At 41.7% G+C, this 16988-nt stretch overlaps 1 protein-coding gene across 3 annotated transcripts in view; it reads left to right on the top strand.

Annotated features, from left to right (window-relative positions):
• RBMS3 (RNA binding motif single stranded interacting protein 3) overlaps positions 1 to 16988 on the top strand; it is a 746746-nt gene that overhangs the window by 423286 nt on the left and 306472 nt on the right. For all 3 annotated transcript variants that reach the window (XM_035130054.2, XM_035130057.2, XM_060280656.1), the window contains one exon: positions 11792 to 11850. In XM_035130054.2, coding sequence (XP_034985945.2) covers positions 11792 to 11850 — 59 coding nt within the window. The remainder of the gene's footprint in view (positions 1 to 11791; positions 11851 to 16988) is intronic.

The following is a 16988-nucleotide window of genomic DNA, read 5'->3' as shown; positions in this document are numbered from 1 at the left end:
AATGGATATTTGGATATTTATCCAGTGGATAAAAAACGGGGCAGGTGCTGGCGGGGGCGCGATGCTTGCCTTTGAGATGTGGGAGCGAGGGGGCAAGCAATGACACGGAGAGGCAATATCCGTGTCCTCTGGGTTTCTGTCAGTAAGGATAGTGGTTTGTTTAATGGCAAGATAATAATACTGTAATGGGAAACTACCAACTTTACAGCTGCTGCAAAGATTTTATACTACAGTACTAGCTGAAAAATGACGTGGAGGGAAAGTGTAGGGGTGATTATTGGAGTTGGAGGTTGTCATTGGCAGAATATAGTAAAAATAGGACTGAGGGATAGGAGTAAGGAATAAGAATGCCTTTATGGCACCATCACTGATAAAATAATTGACTAATAGCAATGGGAATAAGGAATAATGAAAGAAGAAAGGAACAGGAATTTTTTTTGACCATGTTGTTTTCACAAAATAATAACCCCCCCCCAAAAGCCCTAACTTTTTTTAATGGTGGTGTGCCTCGTGATTTTTTTCATGAAACAAGTGTGCCTTTGCCCAAAAAATGTTGAAAAACACTGCCTTAAACAACAGTTAACCCTAAGCGCCATTCTTAGTTTGGAGGAAACAAGTAGCCACAACGTATGGGTTAATCTTGTGGAAGTGAAATCTTCTGATCTTCCCATCTTGTGACCATGCACAGAGGGGGAAGATGGGGGAAGAGGAAACATGCGATCCTTGGCCTCACTCAAATGCATTCCCGTAGCTCTGAAATACGACTTTGCCATGACAGCACAACACCAATTGGACTAATGAAAATACAGGCCACCCCTTTCCTCAGTTAGATTCTTAAGGATTGTGTGTGTGAAAACCTCACAGTCAGCCAAGGCAGATAAGTGGTACAGGCTTACTTTAACACAGCTGGGAGTCCGTTTCTTTTATTTTTCCCTTGCTTGCCCCCTTTTTCCCTGCAGCAATTGTCTGCAGTAAGAATTTTAGCTAACAGGCAGGCTGCGCTTTTCAAATCTCAGTGGGCCTTCTTCACATTCCCCAGAAATAGGACACATTTCAATCTCTTCCTATCATTAAAGTCTGCAGAGTGACTCCAATTCGTGCACCACCCTCTATAGAGAGAAGCAGCCTGGACCCAACCTGTCAACACGTTACACTTTGAATATTGAAGATTTGCCGCTTGCTTTCAGTAATGCTGTGGACTATGTGGAAGAGGGCTTTCGCTTACTTCAGTGGGAGCTTTTATACACACGGGGCTTGCCGGATCAGGCCAGATGCCAACCGTAAAGTGCTCTTTGTCTCACGACGTCGCTGTCTCCCAGTGCTGCTAAAGGGAGGCACACGGATGATGCTTAATACTGCTTGGTAATTGTGTGTGCCGAGAAGTATCCGCTCTCATAACCCCTCAGATCCTCTTAATGCTGTGGATAATTCAATCACACCCACAAAAAAATGACATTAATATAACATTAGGGCCTAGTGCAGATTAGCGAAAGACAGGAAATTATACCATGCAGGACTGAAATTCTATCCTTGGCTTTGCCATAGTGTGCAGAGGTGTACTGAAGGCCCCTTGAAGAAAGTTGATTCACATACAGTGGTGCCTCGCTTAACGAATGCCCTGCTTAAAAAAATTTCCGCTTAACGAAAGGTTTTTTCTAGTGGAGGTTCCCTCGCTAGACGAATTCATTTTGCGAAAAATTCGTCTAGCGAATCGCAGTTTCCCATAGGAATGCATTGAAATTCAATTAATGCGTTCCTATGGGCAAAAAAAAAAAATCAAAAAAATTTCAATGCATTCCTATGGGATTCGCTAGACGAATTTTTCGTTATAAGAAAAGACCCGTGGAATGAATTAAATTCGTCTAGCGAGGCACCACTGTACGTCCAGCCGGATAATCATTTGCATGGAGCAATGTAGATTTCAGTTCAGTATTTTAGATACAGATCAGGAAAAGGAGAAACTATTTGGTGTGGGTGCATTGCATTCTGGCACAGTTAATTAGGAGTGTGCCGTATTCTTAAGACCCATCATAGTTATTGCTGGAAGTACCCTCATCAAGAGCTGGTATTTATAATATCAGAGTGCAACTTTTCATAACCAACCTATTCTCAGCAGCCAGAAGCATCATAGCCAGACACTGGAGAGACCTGTCAAGAATAATCATGAACCAATGGTATCAAATAGTATGGGAAACAGCCTTATTATAAATAGAAGAAGACGCCTTCATCCTGGTATAGTTCATACACAGTGCACAGTATGGTTCATATACGGTGCATGCACAGCCCAACAACACAACAACAAGAATCCACTGACAGCATACGAGTCAATATGGCTGCTTTTGCTGTTGTTGTTGTTTAGTCGTTTAGTTGTGTCCGACTCTTCGTGACCCAATGGACCAGAGCACGCCAGGCACTCCTGTCTTCCACTGCCTCCCGCAATTTGGTCAGATTTATGTTGATAGCTTTCGAGAACACTGTCCAACCATCTCATCCTCTGTCGTCCCCTTCTCCTTGTGCCCTCCATCTTTCCCAACATCAGGGTCTTTTCCAGGGAGTCTTCTCTTCTCATGAGGTGGCCAAAGTATTGGAGCCTCAGCTTCACGATCTGTCCTTCCAGTGAGCACACAGGGCTGATTTCCTTCAGAATGGATAGGTTTGATCTTCTTGCAGTCCATGGGACTCTCAAGAGTCTCCTCCAGCACCATAATTCAAAAGCATCAATATGGCTAACCTGATCCAAAATGCACACACACACACACCGCTCACACACAAAAACAAATCTCACTTTAGCCAACCAAAGACAACCAACCACACCCTGGTCACCCCCAACCTCTCTCACCACCAAGGAAATACAAGTGAATGGTAAGAGAACCCACAAAAGCGACGCTGACACAAAACCTCACACATACACTAAGTAGAATAATAGAAGCATTACCACCCCACCCCACTCACCATTCCCCTCTCCCTCTCTTTTCTTCCTAACCTAACATTGTGTGCAATACTAAAGTCTCACAACAAATGAAACTGATCTGTAGAAAATGCAACTTGAGAAAGAGACAATGCAAGTATTTTTGTAAACTAAGAAATCTAACTTTTTAATTTTTGTAGTCTTTGCTGTTATATTATGTTTTTATATGTGTTGGAAGCTGCCTAGAGTGGCTGGGGCAACCCATCCCAATAGGTGGGGTATAAATAATAATTTTTTTTACTATTATTAACTTAGCCTCTAATAGCTCATGGAGTGCAACAGGGCTGAGATACAGCAAAGATGCATTTGTATGAAATCACCACACTAAATGGATGTGGCTAAATCACCTCACAGAGACTTAACCATTAAAAAAGAAGAAGTGTAAATTAGATATCAGCCAACAAATACCATCTTTTTTTTAAAAAAAAGTAATGGGTAGCCTACAGAGTGCAGGATTTTGTTGCTATAAAACACAATTACGTTATGGTTGTTTTATTTGTTTCGGCTGAAATAATTGCATCAGAGAGAAAATGTGTTTGAGTTTCCTCTTTGAGGTGTTAAATACACCCTTTTGAAATTAATAAAACTTGATATATCCCCCTTGAAAATAGAGTGAATAGAAATATTTAATGAGCCGAAAGCTTCCTCTGATACAGTTCCTATAAATAATTTCTGAAAGGAATAAACTCATCTGAAAAAGCACTGGTATTAGAATTTCACAAATAATTATTACTATAGAAAGCCCAGACAAGTAGACACCCATAATTTGTAAATAATGAAAAGAAGTTTCTGGGCTCACGTGTGATTCTTGCACACGCTGCGTGAACTCTATAAAATGCTTAACTTGCAGTGATTTGTTTGTTGACAGTCCCTGGTGGCAGAAGACTTTCATCTTTTCTCTCTCTCTGAAAAATGGAGCTTTATGTTTTTTTCTACCCAGAAGCACTATATGTTTAAAAAAGCAAAGGGGAGACTAATGGATTGAATGGAAAAGCCATATAAAATGCAGAATGAGTCGTCGCCTTAAACACTGTAATCTTATACATGCTTACTTAGAAGTAAGTCCCATTAATGCAGTTACTTAGAGGTTAAATGGGTATAGGATTGCTAGATTATTGGTTCATTTTTGGCAAAAAACTGCATGTGGCTGAAATACTACTGTAGTACTGTGCTTTGAGCACTTGCTATCCTTCCCAGAGATTGGGTGAAGTTTATCATCTGTTCTGGATCCTGCTGTCCAAGATTTGTATACCTGCAGGAATATTTAGTATTCTCAGTCTTTTCACTTGGGGAGGGGAAGCAGTAACTGGATGAATGATTTTATAATTTTCAGTAATTTTATAATTGTGAACAACATGTCCTCTCTCTCTGAATTTCAGAAAATATCCTCTAGTGATTCTCTCTGCCGCCACTTGTCCCCATGGTAGGGCTTTAAGTCACTGGGTGTACACATGTAAACACAGATACACACACACACACACACATGCTATTTTTTTAAAAAATAAAATGTGCCTTGTAATGTTGTCTCTTGATGTTTATATTTTGACAGCCATGTCAACTCAGAAGTAAATCTAATAGCTCAGTCGGTAGAGCATGAGACTCTCATTTTCAGGGTCGTGGGTTTGAGCCCCATGATGGGCAAAAAAATCCTGCATGACCTTTGGGGTCTCTTCCAACTGAACAATTATTCTATGATTCTAATAGCTTTCAATGGAATTTATTTCTAGGTAGATAGGCACTGGATTATAACCCAAGTTACGCAATGGTATAGTCATCTTGATCCCATTGAGAAAAGGTGGGTTTATAAGCCTTTTACTAAAAAAATAAAATAGTTGCTGCATTTGTTAATAATCACATGCTGTATTGGAGTTTTGGTGATTTTTTTATTTTTAAAAAGGGACAAAAAATTAATGAAAAACATGTAAGTAGAAAAATAGGGGTTTGAAATGCAAAGCCACTGTTTTATTATATTTATTTATTTAGCTCCTAAAATTTATATACCGCTTAATAATCCGTGTGTGTGTGTGTGTGTGTGTGCAAAGCTTACAAAAACAATAAATATGTTGCTTAAACTTTTTTACAACTCCAGTTTAAAACATTTTGTTGTTTAGTCGTTTAGTCGTGTCCAACTCTTTGTGACCCCATGGACCATAGCACGCCAGGCACTGCTGTCTTCCACTGCCTCCTGCAGTTTGGTCAAACTCATGTTCGTAGCTTCGAGGACACTGTCCAACCATCTCGTCCTCTGTCGTCCCCTTCTCCTAGTGCCCTCAATCTTTCCCAACATCAGGGTCTTTCCAGGGAGTCCTCTCTTCTCATGAGGTGGCCAAAGTATTGGAGCCTCAGCTTCACGATCTGTCCTTCCAGTGAGCACACAGGGCTGATTTCCTTCAGAATGGATAGGTTTGATCTTCTTGCAGTCCATGGGACTCTCAAGAGTCTCCTCCAGCACCATAATTCAAAAGCATCAAAACGCAGTAGAACAGGCTAAAACAAATAAAAACTCATATAAACTTCTAAACACCTTGCTAAGCTAAGTATATGTTTAGCAGGCGACAAAAAGAATACAGTGATATCAAGAGTGCTGCCACACTAAATGACTGAGTTCTTACAGACTTGGTGAGGGTATTTATGTCGCACCTGCCAAAATGCCAATTCTGCCAATTGAATGGGCACATACGGTGTACCTATTCAGCTACAAATTTCTAAAGCTTTTATCTTTTACAAAGCGATTGTCATTATAGCAGGTGATGGACAGTAGCAGATAGATGGTGGGACAATCTTAAGTGAAAAAGAGGAAGCTCAATGCAACGTGCAGCGGTATATATGGGTCACTCGGTTAATGCATTAAACAATCCCATTGGCCAGAATTATCCCAGTGACTGAGGGACCACCAATGGGGTTGTTGTGGCTATCCAATCACTCCCACCCACAACAGCAGTGAGGTCGGTCTTGGTGATCTCACTGCAACACGTGTTCTCTGGGAGGAGGACATGATTTTTTTGAATTGCTTTTACATGGTTTTGTTTTATTTTTATTTGTATAGGTGTTATTTATTTATATCATATTGAGATACTGTATGTCCAACTAAACAGTTCCACTAGTGCAGGGACTTTCAGATGTGCCATGGAATTTCTCCACCCTCTTCCCTTCCATGTGTGTGTGCCTCATAGACCTCTTCCGGAGGATTAGGGTAGGGGAACAGATTTAGAGGTTGCACAGGGAGAGGAGAGGGAATTTCCTTTGCACAGCTGCAAAGTCCTTGTGTTAGCAGATGTGTTCCGTTGGATATTGCCCCTTTGTTTATTAAGTTCTACCCTATTTTGACAAAGACCAGTATCTAAACCTTAAAAATACAATAAAACAAACAACAACATATTTCAGTGGAGATCTGACAGCTGGCAGGCATATTTTGGGAGAAATTCTGGAGTTACTTTGCCCATTATTTCCATTTTGAAACACATTTTCTCTTGAATATTGTCTTAAGCTGCAACGTGGGACCCATTTAGATTTGTTGAAGCTAATTGAAGCGAGTGAGTGCAGGATTATAGCCTTAGTTAATGATTGTGAGTACTGCATCAAATCACCAAAGTGAGAGGCAGGTATATCCAGCGCTCTTTTTTTTTTTTCTAGAAAAAGAGGTGCAGGAACTCTCACTCTTTTTTTACAGACAACCCTAAATTGGTGAGCTTTTTTTGGGGGGGGGGAGGCAAAGTTATTGAGCTCTGGGCATTGTGCTGCTATACAGTTGCCAGTCCGCTCCAAGAGGTGGTGGAACTCCATTCCAGTGAGTTCCAGATGGAAAAAAAAGCCCTAACTATACCTGCAAAGGAGTAGAGAAGTGAATTTAATACAGTGTGTTTCACTTTTGTCCCAAGTACCTGAGCCATTTGGAATAATTCTCTAGTTAACTAGTTTGTAGAACTACAAAATTTTATAGGGATATCCAGTGAAAGGACACAGCAGACCACAGGTTAAATTACCAATCAAGTTGAATTCCCACACAGTCATGAAATCCACTTGGCATTGGCATAGTAACTGGAAATAATTCTGGGAAGTCAATGAAATTTAGAAACTAGAGTTAAGCATTTGGTTCCCATTGATCTCAATGGGAACTTACTATGCTGAATCCAGAGAGAATTATGCACACTGACTCTTGCAAAAGCAATATTACATGACCATTGCAATAATGGGAAATAGGGATGCGCTTTGGTCTGGCCTGACTTGGAAAGGGCAGATTAGCCTATTTCTGTTTCATGTCAGTCTTGCATGCAGTCAGTTTAAGGTCTAGACCCCTTAATGCTTTTAAAAGATGTGAAAAAACTTAATCTAAATTATTAAATGTTAACAAACTGCCTTCACTGATACTACTTCTAAAACACTTTTTTGTATGCTTTCCAATACAGTTTCCCTAAAACACATTTTTTTGTGTACGTACTAATCTGAACCCAAACTGGCTCACAAAATTCAGAGACGTATGGGATCCGATTGTCAACTGTGTTCTGATCCATGTATAAGCCCAAGAAAGAAGAATAGGTTTGCTTGCTTTAAAATGCAGACCCGGTGATCTTCTCTTCCATCTGCTGTCTAAGACTTTATGATAAGGTGGGAAAGAAAAATATAGCAGTAATCTCCGAGCACTTGCTCCAAAGCAGTCTTGAATTTAATGAGAGAAACCTCATATTTTCTAAGTACCAATAATTCTCTTAAAACAGATCTTCTGTAAATACTCTATGTGTGCATCCCAAATCATGGTCTGAGCACAGAATCATTCACCCAGCTATTTAAAGGGGGGTGGGGTGAAATTGTGTATGTTGTCGCATTGCTTCCTATTATAACAAGATTATGTTGCAATCTTCTTACTGGTAATTATTGCAGCACATTATTCTCCTTTCACATGTAACCAGTACATGTTTCTGTGCTTATTTGCCAAGGCATTTGCCTTTTATTTTTACTTCCAAATTGCTTAACTTGTTGGAGGCCTTGAAAATCTAATTACTCCTATATCAGTAGCATAACCAGATTAAAAAACAACAGCCACGTTCCCCCATGACATTTCTGAACAAGACATCAATCAAACTTTGTTGGCTGAGGAATATTGCTTCGGTAAGCCTTGTTCCATATATTAACTTTTAATGTGAAATATCAGGGCAAGGATGGATTGGTTTTTATAATTATTGTAGATAATTATTTAAGATAATGCAACTCCTACATCTTGGTGCATATTTTAGCAACAATATTTTCTGGACAAAAGAGTCATGTGAATTCCCAATAGATTATGGAAGCGAAGTACAGGCAACATTTACATGTGTTCAGTTGATGCATGACTGCACACCTGCAATTGGGGGGTTGCTTGTATAATATCATAATAAAATAAACCATGCAAAATCTTAAACTAACAACTTAGGAATCAAGAGTTCTTAAAATATCAGCAGCAAATTTATTTTTATTGTACTAGCCATTGGCCTTGTCAACTTCTAAACACAGTCGTACCTTGGTTTTTGAACAGCCTAGTTCTTGAACGTTTTGGCTCCTGAACGATTGAAACCCGGAAGTGACTGCTCCAGTTTTCGAACATTCTTTTGGAAGCCGAACGTCCGACGGGGCTTCCGGGGCTTCCAATTGGCTGCAGGAGCTTCCTGCAGCCAATCAGAAGCCACGATTTGGAAGTCGAACACTTTGGAAGTCGAACAGACTTCTGTAATGGATGGCATTCGACTTCCAAGGTACGACAGCCCCCTTTTTGTGTGGGGGTTATATTCCGAGGAACTACGCATGTCAGTGAAATCACATATAATTGAAACCCACTGGAAAAAAACATGCAAACAGCTTGCCAGATGGAACAGCCAATACCTTCCTTCAACTGCATGCTGTTCTGGGGGTTCTCCTGACTCCCACAGAGCCAGTTTGGGGGAGCTTTTTGAAGTCTTTCCATGGTCTTCCACTAGAAGGGTTAGTTAGCTGAATCCTCCCATTCTTAAAAAAGAAAGGTGCACACACCCAAGTTCAAACCGAGAATAAAACATGAGCAGGAGGCCTAATTCAAAACAGTGGTGAGATAAAATCTGAATCTCATGAAAAGCCTGAGTGAGTGTATGTGATTCCTCCAAGACGGCAGCTGAAAAGAAAACAAAAAGATATGGATTTGATGTGACTTGTAAATTATCACAATATACTATGGATAGCTCTTCCATTATTTCACTGTGGAATACGTTACTCTTTGGAATGGCCCATTATAAGGGGCATATCAAATACAGTATTACCAAAGTTATCTGACTGCTACAATAACTCCAGGCATTCTTCCTTCTTTCACGTTTCCTTGCGATGTGTGGATTAGCTTGCAATCATGGGTTATTGGGTGCAATTGCACGTTGGTTATGGAAATCAAATTCGTTTGCTTGCTTTGGCGGTGACAGTGAATGAAGGTCAAGAGAGAGAGGCTGACATTCAACTCTACTCCTACTCAGAACAGACCTACAGTATTGAGGTTTATGGACTTGACTGGAGGTCTCCGAAATGTCAAACTGAAAATCTGCACATGTACGCATGTACAGAGTTAAATAGTTTTAGAGGTTTTTTGTTTTTTTAAAAAAACAACTAAAACCATGATTAGTATTACAAATTAGCAGGCCAGCTCTGTTATGCATTATGCCATTCCATGCTATTTGCATGTAGATTCCCATTGTGTAATGCCTTTTTGGTATCTGTGTGATAAGAATTAAAATTGCATTGCTTGCAATGATGAGAAGAGCCATATCCCTAACGACAAATTACAGTGCCAGACACCTAAGCAAGAAAAAAATGTTATCAGATGTTATTGTTCCATTTATGACCAATTATCAGAACTTGGGGTCTTGGCCGCTGCAATTAATTATTAACTTTTATTTAGGAAAAAACGTATGTCCAATTAATTTGGATATTTCTTCGGCAATCACTCATAGCCAAGTAAGATTTTAACAATGAGTCCGTAAGTGACTGTGGAGGCCAATTCTGGATCCACACGTCCTTCCACAGTGGGGACCTTGGTTTCCAGGCGGGAGTTGATCATGGTGTGGATTTTCCAAGTGTGCCTTCCTCTTAGCACGTTTCTCCCTTGCGTCCTGAGATCGAGCGTCTTCAAAGCCCATGACACCTTTGGTAAAGGCTGTTCTCCAACTGGAGCACTCGCAGGCCAGTGTTTCCCAGTTGTCAGTGTTTGTACTACATTTTTTAAGATTTGCCTTGAGACAGTCTTTAAACCTCTTTTGTTGACAATGGTCGGATACACCGTTGCATTCACATTTAAGTGTTTTATTGCTATGGGCAATAAGTACTGCTATGAATACCAGGTGTGTAAGGCCTGTTGATCTGGAGCAATGAACAGGATGGGGCATGTGTAGGTAAAAACATGAGCACAACTTTATTGGTTGCAGATTATCAGGATTTTGCACAGGACAGAACAAGGATCCTATTAGAGGGCAGCCCACCTGCTGGCCAATGTCTCTCCTAGCCTGTGTGCTAGGCAGCCCTGAGGGCAGGGTCAGCCTTGCCCATGAGAAGGAATGAAGCAGCCACCTTGGGTGGTGAAATCCCACGATGCAGTGCCCTTGCTGGTACCCTACTACCAGGGCTGCACAGCTGCTGCTGCTTCCGGCGAGATGCCGCTGAAGATTAAGCTAACGGCCACATTCTATAAGTACATGAGAATATACATTGTATGAAGAGCTTTCAGACACAGAACAAAGATTTGGCATCATTATGCTTTGGAAGCTTTTGCTTATTCTGGCTCCCTACTAGCTTCCAGACACAATTCAGAGTTGCTACATGGTTTGGGGCAGGGGTGGCCAATGTGGTCCCCTCCCAGATGTTGCTGGACTCCAACTCCCATCAGCCCCAGACAGCCTCTTCCAGAAGAAGAAAAAATATACAGTAAGCCCTTTTTGTGGAATTCCAGCATTCACTTCTATCAGAATTGTGTCCAGCCACTTCTGGTGTTTTAGTTTCTATTTAAAAACTGAGAAGGCATTTAGTATTGGCTGGAGGTTTCTTGATTTAATTTTATGGTCTGCAGTTATTTGGCTTTAAGTGCATTTTTAGACATTATTTTTTAGAAATAGCTTTTAATTTTGTTTCAATGGTGATTTTTGATTGTACCTTTTGTGGCAGTGGTATGGTGTTAAGTCAAGAAATAAATGCAATCTGGCAACCTTCCAAGTTCTCATATTTTGAGAGGGAGAAAAAAAATCCCTCCATTCACACCAGTCATAATTTTACAAACCTCCGTAATGTTCTCTTCCCTTAGTCACCATTTCCACCCCAAAAATCTAAAAAAAATCCCTCCATTGCACACAAATCAACGCGGTGTGTTCTGAAAACAGGCATCCCCTTAGGCTGGCTGATGAGTCTCCCATATGTTCCACTCTGGCATTGCCAATTTCAGAGAGTGGTCCATTCTGTGTCTTGGAAAATCACCCATTCATCTCATTCAACCAAGTGAAAAAACACAGTTTTAGCCTGATCTAATCAACAGACTCAGAAAAACATCTTTGTTTGCCTTGACATCCCCCAAATCTGCCACTGTAATTGGTCTCTTTGTTGATTATCAAAGTGCAAGCATAGAAAATTAACCACCTTTGTAAGGGTAGCTTTTGAAGGTCAGGTGAGAAATGCAAAGACAGCATGCAGGATATTACCATACAATACTGTTAGTGCTGCACTTTTCAGGAGCACTTAAGTCTCCTTCTCTTTTAAGTATGCTTGACAACTGGGCTAGGTTTTAAACAACAATAAAATGAACATCCCTATTTCTCTCTCTCTCTCCCCCCCCCAACTTTTGTTTTTCAGGTATGGAAAAATTGTATCCACAAAAGCAATTCTAGACAAAAACACAAATCAGTGCAAAGGTAAGTGCCAAAATTCCTCCCTGCAAATTCCACATCAGATTGATTGACTGGTGTTTGCGCTGCAAAAGTTCAGGCTATGGCGGTGCAATCAACATAATGTACAGTATATTGAAAACATGTTTAATAATGCTGCTCCTTCGAGTTCTACTTCCAGTAACATTGCTCATTAATTTTTTTCATTAACAAACAAAATGAAAATCACAAATCAGAACAACTATCAAATTGCTTCGGCAGCAAAGTAAATTACCTCCTAACCACACAGTGTCATCTGATTTGAACAATATTATCGGTGATGCAAATTGATTTCCTATGTAAAAATCTGAAACTCTTGGGAAAGCTTTCCCAAGCAAATCCTCATCCCGCTTTTCTCTCTTTTGACATCTTGTGCTCCGTTCTTGTAAGAAAATGTTAACTATGGCCCAACCGCATCGCTTCTGAAATAGTGGCGTAGTGGAACGAAAATGAATCTGTGTAGCGCTTGCAGTTTATTTTCATTTAATGGCTAATACTTTAAAATATGTTTTGTCGTTTAAATGAATTCGAATGCGGAGTGCACCAGCGTGGCATGCTATGGTTGCCTACAAAATATTTTTATTCCGGCATTCTTAATATGCAAAATACACTTATGGCAGGGAGTGGTGTACTTGGGCCTTGGAGCTGAATTTTGCCTTCCAAGCTTCTAGCTGTCTTGCCCTAAAAATCCACCCCAGGCCATTCCCCTCACTTGCTCTGTTCCACACCATCCCCAAGTGCTTTTGCCCTGGTAGGCGTGTGCCCTTGAACTCCCTCTTTCTTGCCTGCATGGGTGAATTTGTGTGTGGAAAGCTAAAGGGAGGTGAAACTTTGCAGGACTGGAATGCGGTCCGCTGCCGAGAAGCAAGAGTCATGTCTGTTGCTCTGTCTGCTTTTTCATCTGCCCTCCCACCCTTCCTTGAAAGGTTGGCTACGAGGAGAAGCTGCCCTTGGCTTGAACCCCCCCCCCCCCACATTTCCTACCCCTGTTCTAGAGCGCAATAATGGTGTTTTTAATGATTTATCAACACATTATCTCTTTTGCGGGAAGATGTTTCACCGGAGTTCTGACTCTTGCAGCGCAGTTTACATCTTTATTCCATAAAATATTCATTTCGCACGTCTGGTATCCACCATTAATCTTCTGTCTGGGAACCGTTGCTCAGACAGAAATGACAAGCGTGGATTATAGTCTTAACTTGTTAGGGTGCCAGATATCAACGAGTAGCGGCGGCTTTGATTGACATGTTTTGCACATCCACCACAATGATTTCAAATCTGACCCCATCGTGGTTCAGGTCCCATTTGGAATGGGATCGATTCTTCTCCGGCCTTCCTTGCTACTGCCCACCCCTTTTCTCAAGACCCTACCTTACTAAGTCAATGGGAACAGCTGTGCAGAGAGGCTTTGACTCTGACAAGTGTTATTGACAATAGGGCCCCATGAAGCAGCATAGATGGAGCACCAATGCTCTCCCTGTGCCCCTTTCTCCTTCTGGTAATTCAGGTCACACGCTGTGTTCAGAAGCTGGGAGAGCTGGGAGAGCTCCATCTACATGGCCACAAGGTCTGCTTCTGCTTCTTGACATTGCTCACTGAAATAAGGAAGTAGGGACAATATCATTTCCAGAAGTAGTGGACTGTGAAATCAAGCAGTGTGGGGACTGCATTTCCGATGCCTCTCTGTTTCATTGTGTGTTGACTACTTTTGTGTGACAATCCAGGCCACAGGGAGGTTGTTGAGAAGCCATCTCACCATCCTTTGGCAAGTTCTGCATTTGGAAAAAAGCAGGTAGCAGGGAGGGTTTCTGCCATGTTTGGGAACACGATAGGTCTCTGCTTGGAATAGAGCGGAGTTCACATGAGTTGCTGTGGTTCAGATCCAAAGTGGGAATTCACTTGTTGAGGTGGGTCCCTAGGCCAACGTACATGTGGTGTCAGGGAAGTCTTGAATCTTTAAATGCAGGCCTGCATTTCATTCACAGTGGTACCTCGGGTTACAAACACTTCGGGTTACAGACTCCGCTAACCAGCTACCAGAAAAAAACAGCTACCAGATTTTTAGAGGACATCTGAAGGCAGCCCTGTTTAGGGAGGCTTTTCATGTTTAATAGATTATTTTATTTCATTTTTCTGTTGGAAGCCGCCCAGGGTGGCTGGGGATTATTTTATTTCATTTTTCTGTTGGAAGCCGCCCAGGGTGGATGGGGAACCCCAGCCAGATGGGCGGGGTATAAATATATTATTATTATTATTATTATTATTATTATTATTATTATTATTATTATCCCGTAGTACCTCGGGTTAAGAACTTTACCTCAGGATGAGAACAGAAATCGCTCAGCGGCGGCATGGCGGCAGCGGGAGGCCCCATTATCTAAAGTGGTACCTCAGGTTAAGAACGGTTTCAGGTTAAGAAAGGACCTCCGGAACGAATTAAGTTCATAACCAGAGGTACCACTGTATATCTAAAATGGAAAGAAGCGCACAAGTGGAAAATGTGTGTACAGTGGAGTCTTTCTCGCTTTAGCTATGGCCTTCTTGCTTTTAATATGGGTGCCTGGTTAGGTAAAGAGGACTCTGCAGGATGAGCTACAGCAAACATGGTCTCCCCCTATGCTGCGGGTCCAAATTCTCATCAGCCTGCGCTGCCAGCATTCAGGGATGATGGGAGTTGTAGTCCCAACAGCATCTGAGAGGGCAGGGGTAAGTATAGCGAGTGAACAAAAGTCTGCACAACCCTTTTGGTCATTTAAATTGCACCATCTCCTTTGTTGGACTAAATTGAGTCGGACCCACAATTTGGAGGCACGGGTCTGCATCCTAAATCAGTTGCAACGTATTCTCGAAACGGAACCATCTGCATCTTCGGCATCTTAAAGGCATTGGACTGAGCAGTGGGTGATAATGACGTAAAGGTTACTGTGCGTAGTCAAAAGCTTTTGAGAACCTCGAGTTTTTGATAGCCTTGTAATTTCTGATCAGAGTAGCATTTCACATTAGCTTCACTGTCTTATCTTCGCTTTTTGATCTCATTATACTACCTACACACATGCTTTCCCCCCTGGAAATCTTTCCAAATTGCTTCAGTTATCATGATGTAATTCTCTAGTGAGGATGTGAGAGGAGTCCTACTTCCAAGACTATATGCATATAAGGCTTTAGAATAGAAGTCCCCCCCCAAAAAAAGACCCCACCATATAATTTGTTCAATGGAGAGCATAGCTAGAGCACACGTGCGAATATCCAATTGCCAACCCACCTGGGGGGGGGGGTTAAATGAGGGTTTTCTCAAGGTTATTACAGTCTATCTGGAGCTGATGCAGAACCACACTCCAGAGAGAACTCTACTTTCTTGTAACATTGACAGTGTGCGGATATTTAAAAGTTCCCCTGTTCCCCTGCAAAACTGTGCAGATCATCCTCAGAGGTGCTTCCCATTGGTACAGTGAAGGGGAAAGACTGGGGGGTGGGGGGAGAGAGGCAAAGTTACTGGTCTTTTTCCGGAGCACCAGAGAAATTAATAGAATCGTAGAATTCAACCCTCTGCAATTCAGACTCTTCTTCCGCTGACAAGTAGTAGTAGTAGTAGTAGTAGTAGTAGTAGTAGTAATATATTAATTATACCACGCCCATCTGGCTGTGTTTCCCCAGCCACTCTGGGTGGCTCCCAACAGAATATTAGAAACACGATAAAACATCAAACATTAAAAACTTCCCTAAACAGTGCTTAGTAGCTGGTTTGCATGAGGTTATTGCAGTGCGAAGTCAAAGAATGAGGGGAAATAAGTAGAGGCTGGAAACCTCTTTCCTTTGATGGCGTTCCCATTTCACACACATAGTTCAAATGGCAGTAACACTTCCTTGCATCGTGATTTGCATTTCTAAGTAAAAGCTAAAGATTTGCATTTCGGCAGCGGAGGGAATGAACCTAAGCAGCCAGCATTGAGTTCAGTAGTTTGTTCCCAGAAAAACTGTGCATAGGATTACAGCCTTGTTCTTTGCTGCGCCCCTGCTCCTTTGTGTTGTGGATCAATGTACAAGTGGATCAATGACTGGATTCTCGTGTTGGGCATGGCTATGAAGGCTTGCCCTACCTTTGGAAGCGAGGAAGGTGGTGGGATTCAGGGTTTTCTGTGTTGGAACCCCACCTCAGGTCCTGCCTGATGGTTTCCCACAGGTATCTGGGTGGCTATTGCAAGAACAAGATGCTGGACTCGATTCTCCCTTGGCCTGATCCGGCAGGCTCTTCTTAAGCACACATGAAAGTCTCCCCCTGGTGCTGTTCACCTGGCACCAACCTTGCAAAGTTTTAAGCGCCAGGTGAAATGTCTCCTGCTTCCTGTGCTTCCAGTGGGATCGCGATGTGTGCTTTTGCTGCTGTTACGGGATACAATTTTTTAATTATTCCTGTTATTTGTATCTGGCTTCAGGCTGCTTTCAGGCTGATCTGTGCTCCATTGAAATAATTTCTGAGTAGACACACACGGAAGATTCACTCTGCACGTCTGTTTTATTTTGGTAACTTTGAAAATGCCCCCCCCCAAAAACAACCCATTTTTGTGTGTTTTGTTTTAACGTAGAAGTTACTCTTGAGAGTCTTTTCTAAGATTGAAAAGTGAGTTAGGAAGAGGCTAAATTAATAAATGCATTTGATTTATTAAATTTATACCCCGCTTTCCCTCCAAGGGACTCAAAGCCATATATGTGATCCATCCTTTTTAATTGTCTCAGTAACTCTATGGGGTCTAGGCAGAGAGATGACTGGCCCTATTGATTTCATGACTGAGTTAGGATCTGAAACCTCCCAATGGCTCTGTCTCCCAGTTGCCCAGCCTGCAGCCTGCCAGTTGCTAGCTGCCAGCTTCTAGCTAACATAGTTCTCAGCTCTGCCCTTTGCCTTCCTAACTACCAGAAATTCTAGATTCAGGTAGGTAGCCATGCTGGTCTGACTAAACCTGTATGCAGGTAATGAGACATATGCTAAGGCTATTTTTGGTCAGCTGCATACTATCCCTTGCTTTTTCATGGAAGACTAATTACCCCCACCCCACCCTCCCACTATATACCGCATAAGGGTCTGGTGACTTCTGTTTCAGTGTACAGTATCTGAAGAAGTGTACATG

The sequence above is a fragment of the Zootoca vivipara genome, chromosome 12 (assembly GCF_963506605.1).
Source record: "Zootoca vivipara chromosome 12, rZooViv1.1, whole genome shotgun sequence".
NCBI lineage: Eukaryota > Metazoa > Chordata > Lepidosauria > Squamata > Lacertidae > Zootoca > Zootoca vivipara.
Note: the sequence above shows the minus strand (reverse complement) of the source record. Positions and strands in the feature narration are given on the sequence as shown.